The 27,703-nt window shown below is 39.8% G+C and overlaps 1 protein-coding gene across 9 annotated transcripts in view; it reads left to right on the top strand.

Annotated features, from left to right (window-relative positions):
• Nucleotides 1-27,703, top strand: part of NPAS3 (neuronal PAS domain protein 3) — a 926,676-nt gene that overhangs the window by 268,375 nt on the left and 630,598 nt on the right. For all 9 annotated transcript variants that reach the window (XM_070053760.2, XM_070053764.2, XM_070053762.2 and 6 more), the window contains one exon: nt 17,755-17,999. In XM_070053760.2, the coding sequence (XP_069909861.1) occupies nt 17,755-17,999 (245 nt within the window). The remainder of the gene's footprint in view (nt 1-17,754; nt 18,000-27,703) is intronic.

Here is a 27,703-nt window from a genome sequence, read left to right as displayed (position 1 = left end):
GCTGGATCAGAAGAAGAGCAGCAGGGACTAGAACCGGCACCCACGTGGGATGCCAGCACCGCAGGCAGAGGATTAACCAACTGCACCATGGCGCCAGCAGAATTTCCTCTCTTAGCAACAGAAGAAGTGCCTGGGCAGTGATTTATTTCCATATATCCACCAGCCGCCAGGAGGGAAGATCTGTTGGCTTGAGGTTTTGAAAGTCCATGGATAGGTGGCTCTCCAGGGACTGTAAGCTCCTCACCCAAATCTGTGCTTTCCAAACGAGGACACACGATAGCTGGTGAACCCACGTGAAAGTCGAGCACACTGATATAGAACAAAGAGGCATTCTTTCCTTTCTTCCTGTCTTTCCCGCAAAAATTGTCTGGGAGTTTATACATGCTAATCTTTAAAGTGCAGTGTAAAAGACTCAAACTTGATTTTGTATCTTAAGATCTAAATTTACATCTAGCACATGCCCAGAGTAGCATAGAAATGAATGCTAACAGAAATCTTTATGAATTGAGTCAAATTCTGTCTCACTTTTTGTCTACCGTATGAAAGGTCTTCAAAAAAGTTTGTGGAGGGTGGGCATTTGGCCTAGCAGTTAAGATGCCCACTTTCTGTATTGGCGTACCTGGGTTTAATTCTCACCTTCAGCTCTTGACTTCAGCTTCCTGCTAGTGCACATCCTGAGAAGTAGCAGTGATGGCTCAAGTAATTTGGTTCTTGCTGTTCACAAGGGAGCCCTAGGTTGAATTCCTAGCTCCTAGTTTCCTGTCAGTCCCATTGCAGGCATTGGGGAGTGAACCCGCAAATAGGAACGTTCTCTTTTCTTCCTCTGCTTCTCATAATTAAAAAAAAAAAAGTTCATGGCAAATATGTATTATACAGAAAACTGTGTGTGAATTTCATTAATTTTTTGTACCAAAATAACTATCTTTTTACTTTTCCATGAACTTTTTGAAGTTCCATCAAGTCTCTGTCAATTTGTAGAGGATTTTGCCAGATCAGTTGTCCTTATACAATTGAAGATTTTGGTGTGATTTGTCTTTGCAGGAGTCTGCTTTGTGCCATTTCTTCTCCTTGTCATCATGGTTCTAATATAGGTATTGATAACCATGCATCATGCCTGATTAAAAAAAAGAAAGTTCCAACAAGGCTTCTAAATGAAGGCTGTAATTTTGTATTGGATTTCTAGTGACATGAGCAAATCACTTGCTCTTTGCCCTTATGGATTTTATAATGTCATCACAGTCTATCAATAAAATTATAGCCTACCGTTGGACGTATACCATTCTTTACAGTATTGCATATACAGGAGTGGAGGGAAGCAAATTACAGCATGTTTGCCCTGGGATGTACTCCAGAAGGCTGTGTGTGTGCATGTGTGTTTTCTTTTTCAATTGAGATTTACTGTACAATCAGTCCTGGAAGCTACAGATAGAGAGTGGTGACTGATTCTTACATAGGAATGTTTCTCTTGCTTGCACCTGCTGTGAGTGAAATTGACTAGAATTGTGCCATTCTGATCAATTTTGTAAGGCAGCAGACTCTGCACAAAGACATCGGAGCTGTCCCTTCCACCTGAGCTGTCAGCTGCCGTCCCAAAGGGGAAGGAGCGTTACCGGAGCCCAGGAGAATAAAGCCAGGAGGGAGTGAGAAGGCCACTGATGCCTTTGCAAGGAAACAAATGTGCAAAAACACACTTCAAAAACAAATTAAAAAAAGAGGTCAAAGCAGATACGTGGAAGCAGAAGAGACTGAGCAGTAGGAAAACGGGATTCCCAAACCCTGAATTTCCTAAGGGTTCTCTAGATAGCTGTCTTACCTGCTCCTTTAGAAACTGGAAGAGATGAACCATGTCCCTTTAAGTGAGTTGTAGGTATCCTGTGCTCTTGAATCCTCTCTCTGTAAACTGTCAGAGCTTCTCCTGGGAGCACTGCTTCTGGCCACTGTTGTTTTGTTGTTGTTTCTGATTTCATGTAAATACAGGGATGTACTGTGAAGATCTGGGATTCCCTTTGAGAAAGTTTTGCCCCTTACTGTTGTCAGGAGGATCCCTGGTGATTGAGTGCTTTGAATACGAATTGTTTGATTTGGAAGAGAAGCTGGCCAGGCCCCTGGCTTCTACTTCTTATGGAGCTCACCAGCATCCCCTCCAGAGTGCAGATAGGAGAAGTGACTGTGTTGTGAGAACTTAAATATTTTTGGCAGGGAAGAATTTATGAATACCGAGGTTGAGAGAGGTACCTGTGTGTCTTGACCTCTCCCTCCCTCCTTCCCCTTCTGTGTTATTTTCCTTCCTCCCTTTCCTCCCCCCTTGCCTCCCTTTTTGCCTAATGCTCAAGGACTCATTGAGTCACACTCACCTCTACCACCACTCCTGGATGTGTTCCCTGTGTTAATTATGACTTCTAAGGAGGTTCAGATCCTCAGCAGTAGAATCACCCTTCAGCAAATACTGGAGCCATGCTCTGTCAGCGGGACACTTTCACAATAGGAAAGTCCTTCAGATTTAAGGGAAACAGGATGAAAAGATAAGTTTTTTCTGATGCCAAAACGTTTGAAATCCATGCATGTGACAGCTCTTCAAAAAGTTTAGGAAAAGTACTATTATGTGAAAATCTGTGCAGGGGTTTCAAAGCATGTTTGCACCAAAATAATCTTAGCTGTTTGTTCAGTTTTCCACCAACTTGTTCGGGTTCCCTTACAATAGTATTTCACTAATAAAAACAAAGTCTGGTTTAGCACACACCATTGAGAAATTGTTAATCACTTATTTGGGGTGGGGAGCTGTATTCTGATGACTCATTGTGAAAGGAATGTTTTACTTTTTTTTTTTTTTGACAGGCAGAGTGGACAGTGAGAGAGACAGAAAGAGAGAAAGGTCTTCCTTTGCCGTTGGTTCACCCTCCAATGGCCGCCATGGCCGGCGCACCGCGCTGATCCAATGGCAGGAGCCAGGTGCTTCTCCTGGTCTCCCATGCGGATGCAGGGCCCAAGCACTTGGGCCATCCTCCACTGCACTCCCTGGCCACAGCAGAGAGCTGGCCTGGAAGAGGGGCAACCGGGACAGAATCCGGCGCCCCGACCGGGACTAGAACCCGGTGTGCCGGCGCCGCAAGGCGGAGGATTAGCCTAGTGAGCCGCGGCGCCGGCCAGGAATGTTTTACTGTTTAATGGTTGTCTTTGTCTCATGATGCTAGCATAGTGAGCTGATTGAACTTTCAGTTGTGAATGAATGATTTAATCTGTGTGGCTTATGTACAGTAAGTGCATCTATGTACTTACGTGCATATGCGCATTTTCAACTTTCTCAGCAACTTTTAATAGTAAGCTAAATCCCATGGAATAGTAAGTTTGCTTTTTCTTGATTATAGGAAACCTATGGGACTGAGGAAAGTCAAAGCAAGTGTTCTACCATTCAGAGGATGGCACTGTTACCGTGTCAGTGTGATTTCTTTTCTTCCAGTCCAGTTTCAGCCTGCCTTTTCCCCTCCATTTTGTGCCACTTGCCTTTCCTCTTTGTCACCTGTGTTTGCTAAAAAGTGTACCCCATACCTTTAAGTGTCTCATAATTAAATTCTCTTAGAAAAGGCCATTAATGGCATTTCTATTTTTTAAAAAGATTGATTTATTTATTTGAAAGAGTTACACAAAGAAAGGGAGAGACAGAAGCAGAAAGAGAGAGAGATCTTCCATCCACTGGTTCACTCTCTGAATGACCACAATTGCCGGGGCTGGGCCAGGCCAGGGCCAGGCCAAAGCCAGGGACCCAGAGCTTCTTTCATGTCTCTTATAAGGGTGAAGGCAAATACCTTCAAAACCCAGAAATTTCATATTTTTGAAATCTAGGCATTTGGCGCTTTTTAAAACGAATGACCTAAAAAATTTAGGTTTAGGTTTCTATTTAGAAACAAGTGTGTTTTCCTAAATAAGGAAAGCCTGGGTTTGCTGTTTTCCATAGTCCCCACCTCTCCCTGCTGCTGCCCTGTAGGGAGGTCCAGTAGCCATGCATCATCAGGTTTGCACTGTTTTCTTGAACTTCCTCCTTTGACTCAGCTGCATCATTTCTTTTGATCCTGCAGGCATTTGCATTTGTGACCCCTACTCTAAACTCATTTATACCAGACTAATAAATAACTCATAAAACCAAGTATTAGCAACTGAAAATCTATACCACTCTTCAGGCATATATAACTTTTATAAGAAGAAATGTGAGTCATCCAAATAATGAATAGAAGAAAATACAGGTGAAGGAAAGAAAACATTTGAAGTACCATCCTTGCACCCTTAGTAAAACATGAGCTTTAGTTCTGGTAAAGCATAAACACCTGCCTCTAAGACTGTTGCAAGTATTGAGTAGCTAGGGAAGTCTAACTGGAAGTCACTATATGATTGAGTCCACTAAAACATGTGGATGTGTGTTAGCGTGTATCTGAAAAGTGACTCAGGTCCACAACCGTAGGAATGTGGCCCCATTGCTCATGGAGATTCATTGATCACCACACTAGTTTGGAAACTGTGCTGCTGGGAACACTTCTATTTTCATAACTGAAAATAAAGACGGATTGATCTCTAGTTGGCCAATAACTCAAGAGGAGAAACTTGTTCATATGGGCAGCTCAGCCCTAACAAAATCAAACAAAATGCGAGAGAAGGTAGCAGATGGATTTAAAAGAAGGATCATGTCAAGTGCCTATGAAAGGAATATCCATTCTGGTTAAGGATCTGTTGAGCCATCGGAGGTGGGGAGAGGGGTGGTGGGAGGAGGCTGGATGGGAGGGAGGAAGTGCTCACCCATGTTGCACAGATTTTTTTTTCCATTATAGCTAATGCCTTGGTGGCTATCAGATTCAGATACTATAGTTATTTATGGATGCTTTGTGATGGGGGCCCACTGAGAAAATCATTGACTTCCCTTGGTCTGTTTCAATTAAGCAGTCCCTCTACATCAGCTTAGGAATCATCTCGTGCTTTCCGGGGTGTCAGAACTCTCCGTCAACAGTTTGGGTTCATGTTACTATTCAAGTTACAGTAATTTCTGGTCCAAAATTCAGGTAATTTTGTGCTAGGTCTGAATTAATAAAAACGTTTCCATTGATGTTCATATACAGTTACATCATGAAATAGAAAACTATGCCTTACCTTTTTATGCTTATCTTATAGATTTTAAACACTTACTTGATGCATTAAAATGTTACCATTCTTTATCATCCTACTCTGTAACTAGATCTGTCTTGCAATAACTTGTACTCTGAAAGTCAGATTTTGATGAGAGTTAAGCATCGTCCCTGTTTTTCCAAATGGTGTGGCAGTTCAGGGAGGACTTGGTTCCAGTGTAATAGAAGCCTACAGACAAAAAGATGTTTGCTGTGTTGTCTTAGTTTATAAGGTACCTGAGTGAGGTATCTGATTAAATCAAATATTATATGACGATTCCTGGTATGTAAAGTTATCTAAGCTGATGCATATCATATTAGATATAGATACATAGATATAGCTATAGCTATAGGTTAGATATAGATATATAGATGTAGATATATGAGAGAGTGAGTTACTTTAATGCTATGGAGCCATCCTGCTTGCAAGAGCCACAACCCATAGGAAGTACAGTAGGCTGTTACAGAACAGTGAATGATCCCAATTCCATTAGTTGAGCCAATCTTAGAAAGTTTGGTGGAGATCATGGGATACCAACACTGTGGCTGTTTCCTAACCTAGACATAGATCAGGATCTGAAAATGTCCTCTGGAAATCCACTCTATGAGATAGTTTTTGTTTACTTGTGATGGTGGTGACACCTGGAAAAAGCCGACCACTGAATGGAAGCACATTTTCTCTCGAACCAGCAGCTGGCAGGTTGTGTACCTGTGGAAAGTGCTTCCTTCAAATTTTGAGGATATACAAGGCCATAGGGACCCCAGCTTCCAGCTTAAGGATTTCATTGGTTGAGACCCTTTAGGGGAAACTTGAAAAAGGATGAAGGCCTCTCCCAGCTGTTCTAATTCCAGCTCTTTTTCAGAATAGCCGCCAAGCTGAAGTATTTCCTCCCAGTATTTTCCAGGTCTCACTGTTTTAAGAAGTCATGGCAGAATATCAGTTGAAAACTGTATCTGGTAAACATTTAATGAACAAAAAAGTCCCTAAAGCATCTAGGCACTTCTCATGCTCAGCTTGTCCTTTTATTTTTCTTTTCCTCAAAATGTAGGGTTAGTTTTTTTTTTTTTGTTATTGCTGTTGTTAAAAAAGATAAATGATTACTGAAGATATTTCAGCAAATCAAGTCAACCACTCATCCACTACAAACAAAAGGAATGACTTTACTGTGTAGAAATAACCACCTTAACCTTTTGGTTTGTGGGAATTTGTGTCTTATTGGGCCAGCGCTGTGGTGTAGCGGGTAAAGCTGCCATCTAGGTATTCCATTTTGGCAGAGGTTTGAATCCTGGCTGCTCCACTTCCAACCCTGCTCCCTGCTAATGCACCTGGGAAAGCAGCAGAAAGTGGCCCAAATGCTAGGATCCCTGCACCCCCATGGGAGACCTGGAAGAAGTTCCTGATTCCTGGCTTTGGCCTGGCTCAGCCAGCCCTGGCCTTTGCGGACATTTGTAGAGTGAACCAGCAGATGGAAGATCTCTCTCTGTCTCTCTGCCTTTCAAATAAATGTATTTTTTTTAAAAAGTATCCGTTATCATTTAACACATAGGAAAGAATTTTCTAAACCACCGAGTACTTTTGCAACAACCTTGTTCAGTATCTTGAAGATATTACAAATAATTTTTTTCTAAAGTTCACATGAAATATGCAGTGAACCTCCTTTAAGTCTGTTTGTTCACACTGTTGATTATTTTTTCTACCATATTGTAGGTGTTAGCGTGGCTCAGAAGTAGACAGCTTTTGATGCCTTTAGATTTATATTTGCCAAAGTGTCCTCTAGAAATTGTAGCAATTTATACCTGTGGCAACCATGCACTTTGCTTTTGGAACCGGGGTGAATGGTGAAGTGAAAATATGTGTCTTACAAAACCAGTCAGGTAAATGATCGATAGAATACATGGTCTCTTGTGGCTGATGGGCTTGTATTCCCAGTTGTGGTGTTTAAAGGAAGGGTGGCCATTTTACTTAGATATCACTATTTCACAAAGGAATGTAGACAGTTTAAGTATAATGGTGGGTTCATTGATGTGAAGGAAAAGCATGTGCTATGTTTGCAGGATTCACATGACTGTAACTTTCATTTTTCAAACTTAGAGATCTTCAAACTTGTCAGTGTGCTTTCTCCCTTGCAAGTGTGTCATATCAAGCTTGAAAGTTTCAAAAGCTTGCTTCTACTCAGTTGTGCTTGCAAAAGTGTTTGAAATTACACTTAAAGAAAATTTAAAGAAAAAAATAGAATTTTTCCCCTAGAAAAGGTCATTTGAATTTGAATTCCAGAGCACTGTTGCTTAGGATTTAGAGCAATTAGCAGAAAATCCATCTACTCCAAATTGGAATGTGTTTATGAGCCTGAAAAGTGGGGGTTTTACTGAATATTTCATTAAGGAGTTGAGGTTTCATAAAAATTACTATGGAGTTTATATAATTGTAAATGAAAACTATCAATGGCTGGATTGTCATCTAAATATGATAGGGGAACTATCATAGGAACTCCATTCCTAATATATATATATAGATGGATGGATGGATGTATCACAGAAAGCACGAATATGACGGTGATGATGAAGATTTAGCTTTCTTACCAAGGTTCAGATGTCTTTCCCAATGACCACTGGCATTAGTTGTTTTCCTCACCATGCATTGCTTCTGTGAGATGGAGGATAACAAACCTTGTGAAAAAACAACTGTTCTGTTTTGCCAAGGACTGTCCCACATTTGGAATCTACAACCCAGTGAAAGAGCAGATATTTGGCAGAGTGGTGAAGACGCTGCTTGGGGTAGCATCCACATGCCATATCATAGCACTTGAGTATGAATCCTGGCTCCACTTCCGATTCTAGCTTCCTGGTCAGGCACATTCTGGGAGGCAGCAAGTGATGGCTCAAATACTTGGGTTCCTGACACCCACCTGGGAGAGACCTCTATGGTATTCCCGGCTCCTGGCTCTGGCCTGGCCCAGGCCCCACCTGTTGTGGGCATTGGGAGCACAAACCAGTGGAGGGAAGATCTCTCTTTGTCTTTGCCTTCCTGTGATAGCTTTTCAAATAAAAATAATGAATAGATAAATAAATAAATGGCAGGCAACATCCAGGTAAAGTCCTCCTTGAAATAAGAAAACTTGTGGTTTTGGGGGGTGGGTGTGAGAAGTTGGAGGGAAAGTACCAAACCCATACCACTTCAACACCAACTGAAGTACCTGAGCCATCACTACCACCTCCCAGGGCCCCCGTTAGCAGGACCCTGGAGTCCGGGACCAGAGCCGGGAAGCACACGCCCACCCCGCCGTGAACTTTTTGAAGCCTCCTTACAGTAAGCATTCAGACATGAGAGTGTTTCTTACCCTACTGTTTCATGCTGGGCTTTGCTGCTGCTGCATAGTCTGAAATAGCAGAAGAAAGACCATGTGTTTGCCTGCTATGGATGCTCTGAAAAATAGTACTGTAGCTCCCTGGGTGGTAGAAATTCTGGCAGTGGTCCTTTGCATAGTCGGTAGCACGTGCAACCATCCAAGGGTAGCCACCGTTACCTCTCATTTTGCCTTTCAGGGAGATGCTCTGACCCTTTCAAATATTTAGCAGGAGACTCTCCTCTCAATGTGTGCTCACGACTCCTGTTACTGCTAATGGAAGTTACACATGTGTGCTCACCAGGATGAGAAAGCCTTTATCCTATGTCGGGCAAAGACCCGTGATCCTGAATCTCTTTCTAAACTTCAGACCTGAAGACAGCAGTGCAGGGAATTGCTGCTTTCTCACTGTATTAGCTTCTTCAATTTCCTTTTAATTGGAGCCTACAACCCAGAGTCTTGTAACTTCAGGGGGATGAACAACACAAATTAATATCTGGGTGCTTTCCAGGAAGAGCTCAACTCAAAGAATAGCTTTTATTTATTTTTTTTAAGCACACACTGTTTGGCTGTTCACACATCACATGTGGTTGCCTAATGAGTCCGCATTTGCAGAGTACACTGCTGAGAAAGTGAGTGCAGCGTTCACCCACCTCTGGTGTGAGCTGACTGATTCACTGTACAGGACAGATAAATACTGGAATAGTCAAAATTCTAAACCAGTGGCACAAAACCTTCCAATGCAATATCTTTGCCTTGTTTGGGACATTCATTTCTCCCCATGAATTCTTTTTTAATGTATAAGACTTCAATTTCTGTTTAAGAACTAGTAAACTATAGCAGTTTGACAGCCATTCACACTTAATTCTGTGCATTAAACCAACAGCATTCTTTTCCACAAACATCCATTGTTAGGACAATGCTCTCAGACAGAATTTATGAGAAATGGAATTATGTTACCAAGGAGATAGCATTTACTATAATGAAGAGTAGATCCTAGAAAATGGCCCCTTTTACAGCAGCTCAGAGCAGAGCCACAAAAGCAATTGATTGGTCTTGGCATTTAGTCTTATATCAGCTGTGTCATCCATAGCTTCAGGAGTGTGAACACTAATCTAAAGTGACATTTCTGTTCTGGCGGGCTTTTCTGCCCTGATGAAAGCAATTACTTCATTCCTAAATGATAATTTGCGGGAGTTTCAACCACTTTAATTGATAATTTTTTTTTGTTCTGAGTTCAATTGTGAAGTGATTAGCTGATTTAGTAAATAGAAATTTAAGGTGTGAAATATACAAGTTGCTCCAAGGTAAAGTGCTGTTTATTGGGTGGAGAGAAATTACTTGATAAAGGCACAGTTTTTTCCATTATTGTGGAACTGCCAGTAGTGTAGCTTAAAGTTCTAGAGGGAAATGAAGAACAAAATACTCTGAGGATTTTGGCACACCCAAAGCGTACGCTGAATAGTTTGTTCTTGCTGAGGTTCATTCAAGGGGATTTGAATCAAGGTTCAGCCTTGGTTGGAAAGGCCTGTGCAGACTTTTCTGCTTCCTTTATTACTATTCTAATGACTCACTCTGGAATCAAATCCTCTTATTTAAAGTGTCGAGAATACAAATGCTCATTGGCTAAAACCGATTAATTTAATTATTAAGTTCAAACATACACAAGGCATTTTCTGAAGCTGAGGGAAGGCAATCAGTTGAATGGCTTTAATTACTCTTTTAATCTCTTTTACCACAAGTCATACAGTTCATGATTATCCCATCAGAATATATCTTAGTTTAAAAATTATGTGTTTCTTAATTTTTTACATTTTGTCAAATGCTGCCAGTTATAGGTGATTTTGACAGTTTTTTAAAGCAGTTCGTTTCCTGTTTTTTTTTTTCTTTACATGTGCACAAATAATGGTTGTTTCACATGTTAAATGAGAAAAATAAAGCAAGAATGAAGGTCAAACTGATTTAGCACATCAAACGGTCTTTGTCAGCCAAGCTTAATATATCCTGAGTTTGTGGAACAAATGAAATTTTGCTGCTGTGTTACACTTTGCTTCCAAACAACCATTACAACTGGTTTTATATATTGTGTGAGCATCAGACCATCAAACAGTGCATCTTTACTGACGTGTTGCTGCAGTGATGATCTACAGCAGCAATCTGCCATTTATATAAGGGCAAAATGTGCATCTATATTTAGTTGTGAAATTGGCCTATTATACTCTTGATGTTTACAGAGGCTAACATAAATTAATGATGACAGCTATGAGCAGTGCATTAGTTAAGCAGCAGAGTTCTTACCTTGAACTTGAAGGTTCCAGTTTCAACTTCCAGCATACACTTTCCAGCTTTCTTGACACGTTTAAAAAAGATTTCTGAAATTATTACCTTTTCTGGGAGAGCATTAAAAGACTTCAATTTGTGGGCTTTGTTGTGCATAATTCTGCTGGATAATAGTTGTTTATGCATTTCTCAATTACATTACCTTGTAGAAAGCTGATATTTACAATCATGTGGAAAAAAAAGTACTCCTGGAAGATTTTATTTTTTTTTTCTTTGTGGCAGGCTGATTTGATTGACTTTGAACTCTAGGTGGTATCTACATGGGGTGGGTTGTTTTACTAAAAGTAATGAAGGAAGGGAAAGCACTGCTTATAGAATCTTTACTTTTTTCCCTGGGAAGCCTCCTCATTCAGCTCATGTCAGGGCAAGTGTAGGTACTGGAGTAACTATAGATTTCACTGTTAACTATGACCAGAGATCTGACAAGTATGCAGGTGTTCAAAGGTTCATGAGTTAAAATGCTGAAGCCTTTGATGAATTTTTGATGGCTGCATTTTTAATACAGGTCGACCTTCTTCCTTTGAGGCTGCATGCCAGATTAATTGATAAATAGTAGAAGTCTGTAGTGCTGGCTTCTCCTAAGCAAAACAAGTAGGAAAATCCATAAAAATCTGCCTGGCTGGCTCCTTAGAAGTACTTTAAAAAGGTAAAATTAAAAATGGTTTTGACCCTACCTCTCCTTTTCCCTACAGTTAGATAACCAAAATCTGCCATGTTCTCTTATAAGGACCAGATATTGTATTCTAAAACTTTACATGAAGATGTTCAACTGAGGCTTAGGGAGAAGATTTTCATGTTGACATAGCATGGCTTTATCAAGAATGTCAGTAATCAATGCTGTTCCTCAAATCTTACATATTATAAAAATTGTTGATAAAAATGCTGTCATGAAGAAATTGCTGTTGAAGAGGGAGCATTTGGTTAAGTGGGCTTACTTCTGTTCCTCTGTAACTATTATTTTTAGTCTTTGTTATCCTTTGTGAATGTACAATGAAATTAGTTCCATAATCGTTATAACCATTTTGTGAATGGGAAAACCAAAGTGAATCAATTTGGCAAAGCTGAATTTGATCAGCCAGAAAGGGTTACTTACCCCTGCTAATTTAATGAGTCATCAAATCCTAAGGTATCTTTTTTTCCCCCCTGTGGACAAGTGGTCCAATAAAAGATTGACCTTCTTACTTATCTCCATGGTAGATGCACAGAAATTGCATGTCTTGAGTCAGTTTCATAATAATAGCTGTGTCATTCTGACGGTGTCTCTTCATTTAACTTTCGTGTTACATTTTTTTAGTTTCCCAATTTGAGTAGAATTTTATGATTTGTGTTCCCCTACCTATTCCCCCTCCTGCCCTGATGCGGACGCTGAGTAGGCAGATGCTATTGAATGTTTGCTTTGGGCACCACAGGGTCTGAGTGAGCTCTCCATGGTCCTGGATTTGGGGCTTCACCTGACATCCAAGAGATCTTTTAGATTTTTGATCTTTGGTAGGTGTCTTGAAGTATCATCTTCCTTCCAGAAACACACACACACACTGTCTAGCTGATAATTATCACTTTCATTTAAAAATCTTTCATATACATTTGCAAAATCTTCCTAAGCAATTCATTTTCTTGACAATCGTTTAAATAAAGTAAATGCTCATTTTTATAGCTAAGCAAAGTTGCTTTTCCTGAGATTACAATTATTTTTCTAATTTACTGAATTGAAATAAGCAACTTAATATCCTAAACAGATAACTTCCAAGCCTTTAGGCTTCCATTAATTAAATGTATATATTTTTAAATTTGAACAACTCATTAAAGCTGTAATACACAGTAGGTAGACTATAGTCATAATGATAGTTATAATAAAAGGAAGATTGATATTTCTGATAAAGAACTTTTATTTTACTTAAGTAAACAATATAATGTGTCAGAACTAATGAATGGGAGTCATATGAATGAGAAGAGAGTGTATGTTATAAACAACAGGTGAATGTTCAAAGAATGGAACGACTGGTGTGAAATGAGCTTTGATTCTCATTCACTGTGTCTTAGATGGCATTACTATATACCAGGCACCATTTTTAACATTTTACAAAAAAGAGACTCATTTATTTAAAAAAAATACTATTTTGTTTGAGAGAAAGCTCTTCCATCTGTTGGTTCAATTCCCACGTGGCTGTAACATCAAGGGCTGGGCAAGGTCAAAGCCAGGAGAACTGTATTCTAGTCCACTGCTCTCCCAGGCACATTAGCAGGGAGCTGGATCAGCAGTAGTACAGCCAGGACCTGAGCAGGCACTCCAATATGGCGTGTCAGCATCACAAGCAGTGGCTTGTGCCAAAACAGTGGTCCCCTACTTATTTTTTTAAGGTTTACTTATTTGTTTGAAAGCCAGAATTAGAGCATGCTCTTCCATCGGCTGGTTCGCCCCCAAATGACTGCAACTTCTGGAGATGGGCAGCTCAGAAATCAGGAGCCAGGAGCTTCTTACAGGTCTCCCATGTGGGTTCAGGGGCTCAAGCACTTGGACCATCATCCACTACTTTCCCAGGCACGTTAGCAGAGAGTTGGATCAGAAGTAGAGCAGCCAAGACTTGAATCGGCACCTATAAAGGATGCCAGCACTGCAGGCAGTAGTTTTACCTGCCACACCACCGTGCCAGCTCCTCCCTCACTTATTTTTAACAACACCATTATGAATTTGATAGGATTATAATTCCATATCACAGAAATAAACTGAGGCGATGAAAATTAAATAACTTGCTCAAGTTTCCATAATTAGAAAATAGCAGAGTTGGGATTTATACCCAGCACTGTAGCTCTACATCCCATGCTCCTGTAAGAGGAAATTCGGCAGCTAGATTATTGCCCTTTAGGCTAGGGTGATGGACCCGTTGAGAATATGAAAATCATTTACTATTTCCCCTCAAATACATATATAAATATACACACACACAATTTTTCATATGCCCCCCAGAGAAATATGTTTATGGGTGTCTTTTGAAAATATTTGTTGATTTTGTTTTATGTTGGTGCTAGTTATTTGTGAGGATCATAAGGTAGCAATCAGCTCAAATTTTTATGTCCAAGGATTGATGAGGAGTCTCCTTGCTACTCACAGTCTGTGTGGAAGAATATTAGAGCAGGGGAAAGTTTAAACACACAAAATGACTGGTAAGCTGAAGTTCAATCATACATTAAATGGGACAGCTTAGCATGTAATATTTTATTCATGTACAACCAATCCTTTCTTTCCTTAGTGTTCCAGAAATATACCATATTTTTTGTTTCAAACAAAATATAGCAACACTAAATTATTTTAGGTTTTAATGTAATCAGTTCCAGTTGAGAGTTGCTTATAACTAGGCTTCACTTCACAAAAGCAAACAAAAGATGACTCTATAGTCTTTGTCGTTGTCTTAAAGGTCTCTGCTTCCATCTATTGCACCAATATCTCAACAGCATTTATAATCCTTTGTATTTTATTGCTGTTGCCCTCAAAACCAATTACTAATTATTACAGACTCACTACTCTCTTCTGAAAATCTTCTGAATTGTGGTGCTTGCATAATGATGTTATGTGGGAGTCATGGAAACTCTTTTGTTATTAAGATGGCGGCCAAGAAGATTATTCCAGTAGGGAAATATAGTATTAGAGTTAAGAAGGGGATGGGGGATAGAGAGAAGAGAAAGCACGGAGGCAGGGTAGGTACATATAAAGTAAGTTCAACACAGTGGTGTTTTAGGAAAGCAAGTACTACATCAGAGGATGTTGTTCAGGCAATTGTGTCCTGTTTAATCCCCTTCCCGAGTGGGTATAGAAAAGCTGCCTTCCCTCTGTCCCGTGCAGATTGTTGGTTCTTGTGAACTTGAGCTTGGCCGCCTCATCAGGATTCATGTTTCTTTAGATTATTTGTTAGCCTATGCACTAATAGCAATTTCAGAATTGTCGCTCCCCGTCTTCGTGGAGGAATGACACAGGACCCTGCGCTGTTCTTTTGTCTGCTCGGCCCTTCCCGGGTTTGCTGCTGGTTCTTCCCGGGTTGGCTACCGACCCTTCCATCTCCGTGGAAGGGCGGTTCCCCCTAGCCACTTTCCCCACTTCCGCAGGGGAGCGGCACACCACCGGCCGGCTCTCTCGGGGGCTGCACAGGTGTTCCTTCAGATAGATGTTCTCCTTATATGTTCCTGGTGCATGTTGTCTCTCTCCTCCTTTATAGTCCTTTTCCACCAATCCCAACTCTGCTACCCACACGCCGAGTACGCTGCTCTCCTCCAATCAGGAGCAGGTCCTACAGTTTATTGGTTGAACTGGAGGCAGCTGTGTAGAAGCTGTTTCTCCCTTCTCAGCGCCATATTGTGGGAGAGCAGATGCATAGAATAAGTCCTAATTCCAGTAACTTAGTCTAGTCTCGGTTGCTCCCCACAAGAATGGTTACTCCATCCTCTATTTTGCCTTAGTTGAATGGAGAAATTCCTGCATGGGTATCAGGAGTATTGACTAGAAGATACATGAATCCATTTGTGATCATTTCATTGACATGTATAAAGGAAAATGACATGTAACATCTATGTGAAACTACCTTCAAAATTTGTCCCCCAGTGATTACCCAATTATAAAAGGAGCCCCTGACTCATATTTGACCATACCATGTTTTCATTTGTTGTATTCTCTTGTTAAAAACTTCCATTTGTTATCATATTAACATAGGGAACAGTTGGGAAAAATCAGATTATATTCTCCCGAAGTGTGCAGTGCTAGCCATCTACCAAGCCCAGGCAGGCTGTTCCCTAAGCAGTAGTGAGCTGGAAGTGCACACTCTCCCTCTCCGGGGTGTCTGTCCTCCCATTCCCATCAGGGCTTCTTCAGACATTGCCATTCCCTGTGTTAACCCTGAAAGGCCTTGAGTTTGCCACCCCTGCCCTAACTCTCCATCATAGTCACTTATTGAGAGAAAAAAAAAAAAACTGTAGGTGTTGCTCACCTTCTGGAATAGTATTTGATCACACATACATACACTCAAACTCAAAGCAAAATACTACACTTGAACCTCTTCCCCTGGGAACACATTGGGGAGGAAACATGTCAAAAAGCTTATTTCTGTTGACACAGCTGACTTAAATGGTCTTTGATAAATACGTTTTGTTAAGTAAAGGGGGGGGGCTAAAAAATCTTATCTAAGCTGTTAACCTGGAACCTGGTGACACTTACATATATTTTGGACTTTAAGGCATCTCTGATTTTACTTACATGGTGTTCACCAAGATGAAAATGGAACTTTTGTAGAATTAAATGGAGCCTGGCCAAGATATTGGGAAATAAGTGGCATAACACATCTTCTCCTCGTAAATTAGAAAGGTTTCTTCTTGAGGTTATCACCTGAGAGATAGCACAGGACAAAGGTTTGGCACTGGAGCCTTCTGTGACTCTGCAATTGATAGCATTAGCTTGTCTAGTTCTGAGAAGTACGTCTGTCTGCCAGTGTAGAAGGTTTTAGACATAAAGGGAACATAAAGCAGAGATAGTAGACGAGAAAGTATCTGACCAGAGCATTAAGGCATGAGTTAGGTAGATACTCAGTAAGATATTTTGGGCATCTGCAGTAAATGCAGCATTTCCACCACAGATAATGTTAGGGATGCTTTGAGATAATATGGAGTATGATTTTCCATAGTGTATAAACAGATAGTGGAGCCACACTGCCAAACCCATTTTTATCCATTCCTCTGGTCTTAGTTCCTTTCTTGTTTCTCTCATTCTCGTTATTCTTTAATAGGAAGCCAGACTGCTAGACTCAAAGACCTAAAATGCCTTCAGCGTTTAATAAAATAAGTACTCAAGATTGTTTTTAATAATAATACCTTGATACTGTAAATATTACCCAGCTATCCATCACAAGGGCTGATCTTGAAATCATTTCTCATCAGACACAAAGCAGAGCAGTTGAGAGCAGGTGAAATTCTCCTGTTGGATGCTCCCACAACTTCAGTTGTGCCAGATTCTCCCTTCAGCAATGTGAGCAAACTTCAAACAGAAATGCCCATGAATAGTTAAAGGAAAATGCTGGCTCCCACCTGTTGTCTTTTCTCTGAAGTAATATGTCTGTAATGTTTATACATTTTAATAACCCATATAGGGCTTTATTTTTCACTGTTAAATTTACATTTCCTAAAGTTTGACTGTCCTGAGCAGTGTGTTCTTTAGTATCTTAGAGGATCCATGTCCCTACTAATGAATATCTGTTAATAAAGACTGGCAGTGTTATTTGCTCACCCAGTTATCAGTGCATCTATAAAGTTACATTGAAATCTTCATTTTCAATTTGATGTTTTCTTTATCTGACTGAAGGTGTCGTGATCCTTACTGAAGGCTGGAAACAGCAACATTATCCTTGCTGATTCTGTCAAAGTGAATTGTGTTTATGCTTACCTTTTGTTCCTCAAGATGATATGGAAATAAATTTTGCAAAATGTCTCCTTTTTGATGGTTTCAGATCCCATGGTGATGAACAAAGTCATCTGCTTGAGAATAGGTGTAGGAATATCATCTCAATTTTTTAAAATCTTATAGCTGATAACATGAGGCCTCACCTGTAACCCTTGTTGTATCTTAGAAACAGTGAATATATCCCAATGGACAAGGGATTTATTATTCATTATTATTTATGTATGGGCAATTGGAAGAAAAAAATAACAAGAAAAAAAAAACATTCTTGTTACTCATTGGACTAGAGTTTGTGATACGCAGGCCAGAGGCAGACTCTGTGGCTTTAATGGGGAAAATTTGGGACTCATTTTACCACGGCCCTCAAATTTTGAAGGTTTTATTTTTTTTATGTCTTTGTGGGGGACAGGGAGAGAAAATAGAAAGCGGTTTATGATTGATGACAGACTTACATGCGCTAAACACCACTTTCCCGCTCCTTTGATTTCAGTTTACAAGCATTGAGAAAGGAGAAATCCCGAGATGCTGCTCGCTCCCGCCGGGGGAAAGAAAACTTTGAGTTCTATGAATTGGCCAAGTTGTTGCCTCTCCCTGCAGCCATCACCAGCCAGCTTGACAAGGCGTCCATCATCCGGCTTACAATTAGCTACCTGAAGATGAGGGACTTTGCTAATCAGGGAGACCCCCCGTGGAACTTGCGAATGGAAGGCCCTCCACCCAACACGTCAGTGAAAGGTAAGTTTGAGGCCACTGTTGCGTGTGGAATATGGTGGTCTACAGGTGTCTCTGAGCTGAAATGGTTACCATCATCCTTTCTTCTTTCCCTACATCTCAAATCCTTTAAAGGGATACACATGTGGAAATCTGAACTCTGCATGAGAAAGACAGCATGTGAAGGTGAAATGAACCTCTTCTTCTATTTCTATTCTCTTTTCAGAAAGTCCAGCATCCTAAGTAGTCTGCCACTTTATCTAAGATTTCGCAGCAGTGAGAATGAAATGACATACATTAAAGTGTTTCTTGGGTTTCGTTTAGGAGGTACTGATACATGCACATTCTTCTCAGTGGGGGGTATATGGGAATTTTTGTTAAAGGGTGGAGCTACTGTTTTCTACCCTAAATCACCAAAGGGAGGGTTGGGAGCAAAGGCCAACTTTAGCAGCATATTGAATTAATGATTTTATTGATTAGCTGTAATCAGTCTGTGTGTTAATATATCATTTCTCTATGCGAATATTGCCTAAGTTATAAAGATAGATGTGTTCATCAAATCCTTGATGCAATTACTGTTATACAATTGTTTTAAATGCTAGACCTTTCTAAAGGTATTTAAGACAGGCATTTTCCTGTGTATTCCTGAGACTATTAATAGTATGCCACTCTTAGCATTTGAATATATGTACATATGTTTGTTGATGTCTGTGTGACCTTGGCCATTAGTGGTCTTTCTTTAAGGTGTGTTATTCAAGGTGTATGGCCTAAATGATTTGTTAGAGTCTCCTGTCCTTACCTTTTATCGATGTCCCTGGTGAGCATGGAATAAAACTGGATATTTGGGGAAGTTGAAGCAGCCCCCTTGGTGGGGAACTAAATTAGGTTCCTTAGTCTCGTGATTACACCTTGCTAGACTGCCTTGGAAAAGCTCTTGCATACTTGGTTTTATAGCACAGGATAGTGGTGGGGAGCTGTGATCTTTTTTTAGTATTCAAGATGAAATGAAAGTGTCAGAAGCAGTAAATATTTCAGGCTTTGGAGGCTACTTAACTCTGTCATTGTAGACTGAAATCAGCCATAGACAGCACATAAATGAAAGGACATGGCTGTGTTGAAGTAAAACCATATTTGCCAAAGTCAGCAGTCACCAGGTTGGCATCACAGGCCCGAGGTTGTAAAACACTACAGGAAATGTAAGCGTGGCACTCAGAGATTGAGGAGAACACACAGCAGGGCTATTCCCAACGTGTCAGGACAAGGTAACCCAGGACCAGCAAACCGAAGAACACTGATGCCGTCCTTTTATAGTCTTTCTGACTTGGAGGACATAGACATCAAGTGGGTAATACACTATGCACACATGCTATCTTTATGTTTATTCCATGACAGGATGAGTGTAACAGGTTAGCAACTCCATGATGTGAAAATAATTATTCAGTTTGAAATGAATTTATGGGGTGGGCTTATATTTCCTTTTTCATCATAATGATCCTTTCTACTTTTTTTTTTTTTTACAAAGAATTGTGGAGTGACTCAGCTTTCTTGGTAGAAATGAGTAGACAATTTGGATGTTTCTGTTGTCTGTCTATTGTTCTGGGTCGTGGTGGTCCACCCTGCATTTAGAATCATGGCTTTTTAGAGATGCAAACTTATAGACCCTGTAAGACTCCCTTGATTTGTTGGGTGTCAGCAGATCATGAATCCTATTTTCTTGCCTTTCTGGCTAGTGCTCTTTCTATCATGTCACACTGTTTCTAGACATAATTGTTTTGTATCTCCATCATCAAATGCTTCAGGTGAAAATTTCCTCAGCTTTTGGTCTGTGATCTTCAGTAAGTTCAAGTTGTAAACACTTATTATGATTAAGATGGACACAAAGACAACAAACATGGTCTCTATCCAGCCCAGGGTTGTAGTCTTGGAAGGGTTTGGTAGTGTCACTGAGGAAAACAAGGAGGTTAAGGTGGATCCTGAGAAGCCCAGAAGGAGGCAACAGGTTTTATTACTTAAAAAAAAATCCCATTCAGTTAGTGGTGTAACATCTAAGTTGATGTAGGTTCCCTTTCACTGTTAGTGAACTGCCAAGAGCGTAGAATGGAAGACATCAGCTTTGTGACTCCATACTGTCCACCATGGCTCTCAAAAGTTACCGGGACCCATCTGAGAGAGCAGGAAGAAGTTCCTAGCTCCGGAATTCAGCCTGTCACACTCCTGGCCAGTGTGGCCATTTGGGGGAGTGAACCAGTGGATGGAAGACTTTGTCCTCTCTCCTCTCACTTCCTTTCTCTCTGTAATTCTGCCTTTCAAATAAGTAAATAAACTCTTAAAAAAAAAACAGTTGCAGGGATTTCAATGGGAACTTTCTGTAAACTAGTTCTGCTGTACAATATGTATACATTTTATTGCTGTACTCTAGTTCTTTAATGCAAAACTACAACTCACTCTGATCAAACATTCATGAAACAACAACATCAAAAGAAATTCATTTTAATTTATTAAGGTCTTCTATGTTATGCCCTTGAAGAAGTTCATATGGATAAACAAGCTTATATAAATAGCCTGCAGCGTCATGTGAAGTGCAGTTCAGAATCCAACAATAAAATGTAGACATTATGCTTCGTGCTTCTCCAAGCAGTCTCTTGAATAAACCTAGCGGCGTCTGGAAATTTATATGAAAAATACTTACGGTGTACAAGCAACATTTTTTTTTAATGAGATGAGTTGATCATGTTAATAATTAAATTTCAAAGCTTAAATTTAAATTTGTCTCACACTACTATATAGAAATTTAATCTCTTAAATTTACTGCTTCAGAAAGGTCCTTTACTCTGCCCTGTATTCATCACATCTTTTCTTAGCAGTCTATAAAGGTTGATGAGTTTGTTTTGTGATGCCCGTTGTATACAGATTATTGCACGTTATGCCTGCAGGAAGAACACTCAGGTGACAGCGTGTAATATGTCCTGAGGCAATTACTTCATGGAAATGATACGTTAAGCAATTGGAAGGTAACAGATAGTTTTTTCTATTATTTTAGAAATATCTGTATTGTTATAATACAGATCAAATCTACAATGAACATTATGCATTATTCAAGAAATGACCAGGCATTCTCAGCAGTGTGCGACTAAATAACTGATGATTGTAACCTTTAAAGAAATCTCATTGTGGTGACTGTTGGTAAATCACTTCTCTATTCATAGTAATCTCTATTTAGAGGCTATCTAGAAACCATTATATCTTTTATTAATCTTAAAAGCAATAGCTACTGATTTGACATTTGCTAAAACTAGATAAATTTTCTGTCTTTCTAATATCATAGACTTCAGTCAATTTTTGGAGTATGTCTGCCACTACTCCATTAATCCAGGAATATTTACCATTCTAAGCGTAAGTTTTCCTTCAATTTTAACGTTGCAGCTTTTAAACAACAATTTGCCCATATATGTGACAGGCAACAATGCAAAAGTATATAAAATGCAAGCCATTCTCAGTATCTGGAAAGGAACAGTTGAAAATGTGCAAGACAGCCACTGAACATGCTAGAGAAGGACTTTATTATTTTCATAGACTTTCACTTCACTGTTTCAGGCATCCACTGTAAATTAAGTTGTAGATATTTCTGAGAGTAGAGACTTGCATGTCTTTACTAAAGCAACACATTATCTAACTCTAGCCAAAGACTTAAGTCTTAGTTAAACAATGATATTTAATGGACTCATTTGAAATGGTCATGTAGGGTAGCAGACACAGGTCAGGAGCAATACTGAAGTATGTCCGTAATGGTTGTTCCCAAAACTTAGGTAGTATTTTCTGAAATGGATTTTGTTTCAACTGAAAGGCAGAAATTCAAAGACTGAGTGAGAGGTCTTCCTCATGTGAGCAACTCAAGTTCTTCCTGTCCCTGTTCTAGGATTTTGCTGTGTGCTGACACATGTTCACTTCACCAAAGTGGCACTCATGTTTGGGGGCAAGTGTCACATTTCTCATTACTAAAAATCCTTGTGAGATCAAAGTTCTTGGAAGGTACACCAGCATGTGACACTCTTTGTTTAGTTTTGTATTTCTTGCTTCTTATAGTGATAAGGGGTAAAAACCCCTGGGTCCTTAGGTCATGAGCAAAAGCTTCTTGTAGGACCATGAGAGTAGGCTTCAAGATGGAAACCTCCTTCATCCTCAGTAGAGCAAGCCACAGATTCCTCACTCTGGTCTATAGTTCTGTTTGCCTCAAACCAAAGTCAGTTGTGATACCAAATGAAAACGGAACCACTGAGATAAACCTAATTCATCATGAAAAATATATAGCCTGTTTCATTTCTTGATACATACCAGTGTCAAAGGGTTTGAATGGTGACAATTGTTTTCAGTGTCTGTGGTATTATTTAGCATCCAGAATTACCCCCAACTCCAAATTCTGACACACAAAAAGGTGTTTTTTCAGAGCGATGATTGAAAACACATGAATATTTAGCTGTACTCTTCAGACCTTGCTAGGGATCAAGCAGGTACAATATTGGGTGTACACCAGTAAGCTTTTACTCCAGTAGCTCTACTGGTCTGGGGATGGACAGATCTGGGCTGGGCTAAGCTTAGAGGTTCTGCTTTGTGTCACAGCTCTGGATCGGCTTGACTCCTTGCTGAGTTCAGTCTGGATCTGTCCTCTCTGTGGGGGCATCAGATGTTTAGGAGAAGCTCTTTTTGTGGTGATGGCAAAGGTGCAAGAAGGAAGAGCAGAGACATGCAGGAATTCTTAAGGATTCGTCTCAGAACCAGCACAGCGCCATTGCTGTCCGCAGTCCTTCAGGTCAGAGCAACATGTGAGACCAGGACCAGAATCAAAGGGTGGGGAGCTACACGGTGCCTCTGTTGGGAGATAATGCAAAGAAAAATGGTCAATGACACTGATGTAGCATGAAGAACAGAAAGGAATCATTTATTCTACCTCATCAGGGTACAATCAGTGTTTTGTTTTCAACTGTGGTTTTTGTTTGCTAAAAATAAGTAGAAATAAAGTATAGTTTTTGTGGAAAATTCCAGAAATATGGGCAGAAGAGTAAATACCTCACAGCAAGATTCATCAGTTGCCCCTCTCCACTTTCATCTCATTTTCTTTTAGTTGTACGTAATGCTAATGGCCATCTATTGGTGCTTTTACACTTGCCATCATCCGACTGTGATGTACTTGTCCTTTTCAGGGGCAGAAAGGTAATACCTTTTCCTTATCTAATACCTTTTCCTTATCATGGCTAATCCCCTTAAAACAAAAGACAAACAAGATAAGAGCATAGCATATTTTTTAATCAGAGTTATATGTGACAAGTGAGTCTTCAGAAATGAAGACCAGAGAGCCAGGTTTATTTTGTATAATAAAGAGTAGACAGCCATATAGAAATGTAATTGGACCAAAAGGGTAAAATATGATGGTAACAAACTAAGAGGGGGGGACCCCATAAACACTCTTTGCCCACATTCTTCCCAGCCTCCTGGTGTAGCATTTTTTCTCTGGGAATAGGACAGAATACTTGTCACATAGAAGTCTTCATGGAAGAAAGGAGATCATTACGGAATAAAGTTTCTAGGTTCTGTGGCTTAGTGTGGAGGAGTGCAGTTTTGTTTCTATGACTGGATTGGAAAATAAACAGGGGAAGTCAAAAGGAGGACAGGAAAAGGCCACAGAGAACTTGCATTTTAGTCCCTCCCAGTCCCCTTCAGTTCAAAATACTCAGCATGCTGTTGTGCCAAACTTTGGGGTATCATGGTCCTCAGCACCGTCTTCTGAGTGCTGAGCTGCTATTCAGCTTGCAAAACCCATCTAAAATGTCACTTTGTTAAGTAAATCATCTCTCCTTTCTTAAAGCAGTGGCTGCGTCTTTCTGTGAGTCACTGCTACATTTTTCTGTTGCTTTCTTATCAGCTTCTATTGTAATCTGTTTTTTCTTTGAGATCAATTTTATTTTTTTCAAAAATTTTGGTATTTTTAAAATTTTATTTAAGTTATGCAAGTTTCATGTATTTCGTATATACAGATTTAGGAACATAGTGATATTTCCTACTCTCCCCTCCCTCTTGCCTAGCTCCCACTCTACTTCCTCCTTCCTTTCCTATTCCTACTCTTAAATTTTGCAAAGATCTATTTTCAATTTACTTAATACTCATAAGGTTAACCCTATACTAAGTAAATACTTCAAAAAATAGTATGAAGAAGAAAACATTGTTCCTCAACAGCACAGACAAGGGCTATAAACAATCAACAAATCTCAAAATGTCTATTTCACTCCAATACATTACATTTTAGGTACTCTTAGTTGCTCCAGATCAGGGAAAATATATGTGTCTTTTTGGGGCTGGCTTATTTCACTAATATAATGGTTTCTAGTTGAATCCATTTTGTTGCAAAAAACCAGGATTTTATCTTTTTTTTTATTTTTTTTTATTTTTATTTTTTTTATTTTTGACAGGCAGAGTGGACAGTGAGAGAGAGAGACAGAGAGAAAGGTCTTCCTTTGCCGTTGGTTCACCCTCCAATGGCCGCCGCGGCCGGCGCGCTGTGGCCGGCGCACCGCACTGATCCGATGGCAGGAGCCAGGAGCCAGGTGCTTTTCCTGGTCTCCCATGGGGTGCAGGGCCCAAGCACCTGGGCCATCCTCCACTGCACTCCCTGGCCACAGCAGAGAGCTGGCCTGGAAGAGGGGCAACCGGGACAGAATCCGGCGCCCCGACCGGGACTAGAACCCGGTGTGCCGGCGCCGCTAGGCGGAGGATTAGCCTAGTGAGCCGCGGCGCCGGCTTGGATTTTATCTTTTTTTTACAATTGAGTAGTACTCCATAGTGTATATTTAACATAATTTCTTTATCCAGTCATCAGTTGATGGACATCAGGGTTGATTCCTTATCTTAGCTATTGTTAATTGAGCTGCAATGAACATGGGGGTACAGATAACTCTTTCATGTGTTGATTTCTTTTGGTTTGGGTCAATTCCCAGGAGTGGGATGGCTAGATCATATATTAAGTCTATAGTCAGATTACTGAGGTATCTGCATCCCATCTCCCACAGTGGCTTCACAAGTTTACATTCCCAAGAACAATGTAATAAGGTCCTTTGCCCCCACATCCTCTGTAGCATTTGTTGTTTGTTGATTTCTGTACGAAAGCCATTTTTTTTTAAAAGATTTATTTATTTGAAAGGCAGAGTGTGTGTGTGTGTGTGTGTGTGTGTGTGTGAGAGAGAGAGAGAGAGAGAGAGAGAGAGAGAGAGAGAGAGAGAGAGATTGATCTTCCATTTGCTGGTTCATTTCCCAGATGGCCACAATGGCCAGGGCTGGGCCAGGCTGAAGCCAGAAACTTCTTCCAGGTCTCACACATGGGTACAGGGGCCCAAGTACTTGGGCCATTTTCCACTGCTTTCCTAGGCACAGAATCAGGGAGTGGGACTGGAAGTAGAGCAGTTAGGACTTGAATCAGCACCTATATGGGATATTGGCACTGCAGGTAGCTGCTCTGCCACAATATCGGCCTCATGAGAGCCAATTCTAACTGGGGTGAGGTGGAACCTCAACATGGTTTTATTTGCATTTCCTGATGGCTAATGATTATGAGTATTTTCTCATGGTCTGTTGACCGTTTGAATTTCCTATTTTGAAAAATGCCTGTTCAAGTCCTTGCCCATTTCTTCACTGGATTGTTTTGTTGTTGAATTTCTTGAGCTCTTTATAGATTCTGGATATTAACCTTTTATCAGTTGCATAGTTTGCATATATTTTTCCCATTCAGTTGGTTGCCTCCTCACTTGGTTGAGTGTTTCTTTAGCAGTGCAGAAGCTTATCAGCTTGATGTAATTCCATTTGTTAATTTGGCTATGATTTCCTGTGCTCCTTGTCTTTTCCAAGAAGCCTTTGCCTATGCCAGTGTGTTGCAGAGTTTCCCTAAATCTATTGGGTCATAGATTTAGGTCTTTGATTGCTTTTGAATGGATCTTGGTGTGAGGTGTAAGGTAGGGGTCTTGTTTCATACTTCTACATGCAGAGATCCAGTTTTCCTAGCACCATTTGTTGATGACACTGTCTTTGTTCCATGGATTGATTTTAGCTCCTTTGTCAAGATAAGTTGGTAGTAGTTGCATGGATTGATTTATAGGTGGATAGAGTTGCTATTCTGATCCATCGTCCTACAAGTCTGTTTTTGTGTACCAGTATCAGGCCATTTTGATTATAACTGTACAGTAATATGTCTTGAAATCTGGTATTGTGATGCCTCCGGCTTTGTTTCTGTTGTGTAAGATTGCTTTAGCTATTCAGCGTCTGTTGTGTTTGCAAATGAATTTTATCATCATTTTTTCTAAATCTGAGAAAAATGTCATTGGTATTTTTATTGGGATTGCATTGAATCTGTAAATTGCTTTTGGTAGTCTTGCCATTTTGATCATATTAATCCTTCCAATCCATGAACATGGAAGATTTTTCTCTTTTTTATGTCTTCTTCTATTTTTTCTTTAATGTTTTGTAATTTTCATCCTAGCTATTGTGAATGGGATTGATCTTAGAAATTGTTTCACAGATATGGCGTTGTCTATGTATAAAAAGGCGTTTGATTTTTCTGTGATAATTTTATATCCTGCCACTTTACCAAACTCTCAGGAGTTCTAATAATTTCTCAGTGGAGTCTTTTGGATACCCTATAAATACAATCTCATCATCTGCAGATAGGATAGTTTGATTTCCTCCTTTCCAATTTGTATCCCTTTGATTTCTTTTTCTTGCTTAATGGCTCTGGCTAAAACTTTAAGGACTATATTGAATAGCAAAGGTGAGAGTGGGCATCCTTATCTGATTCTGGATCTTGATGAGATTGCTTCCAATTTTTCCTCATTTAATAAGATGCTGTCCATAGATTTGCCATAGATTTGCTTGATTTTATTGAGGAATGTCCCTTCTATACCCAATTTACTTAAGGTTTTCATCATGACAGGATGTTTTATTTTATCAAATCCTTTCTCTGCAGCTATTGAAATAATCCCATGGTTTTTGTTCTTCAGTTTGTTAATGTGATGTATCACACTTATTGATTTGGAAATATTGAACAATCCTTGCATTTCAAGGATAAATCCCACTTGTTCTGGGTGAATGATATTTCTGATGTGTTGTTGGATTCAATTGGCTAGAATTTTGTGGAGTATTTTTGCATCTATGTTTATTAGGAGTATTGGTCTATAGATATCGTTCTCTGTTGTATCGTCTTTTGATTTAGGAATTAAGATTATGCTGCCTTCATAGAAAGAGATTGGGAGCATTCCCTGCCTGTTAATTATTTTTAAATAGCTTGAGAAAACTTGGAATTAGTTCCCCTTTAAATATCTGGTAGAATTTAGCAGTGAAGCTCTCCAGCCCTGGTCTTTTCTTTGTTGGGAGGTTATTTATTACTGATTCAATTTTTGTCTTGGTTATTGGTCTGTTTAGGTTTTCAGTGTCTTCATGACTTAATTTTGGTAGACTGTATGTGTCCATGAATCTATCCATTTCTTCCAGGTTTCCCAATTTATTAGCATATGGTTCTTTGTACTAATTCCAGATGATTACTCTTATTTCTCTATTTGTTGTTACATTTCCTTTTTTCATCTCTGATTTTATTGATTTGGGTCTTCTCCTTCTTTTCTTAGTTGGGCCAGTGGTTTATCAATTTTGTTTATTTTTTTGAAAAACCAGCTCTTCATTTCACAGATTTTTTGTAT

The sequence above is a fragment of the Oryctolagus cuniculus genome, chromosome 12 (genome assembly GCF_051225735.1).
Source record: "Oryctolagus cuniculus isolate XC-2025 breed Fujian yellow rabbit chromosome 12, ASM5122573v1, whole genome shotgun sequence".
NCBI lineage: Eukaryota > Metazoa > Chordata > Mammalia > Lagomorpha > Leporidae > Oryctolagus > Oryctolagus cuniculus.
Note: the sequence above shows the minus strand (reverse complement) of the source record. Positions and strands in the feature narration are given on the sequence as shown.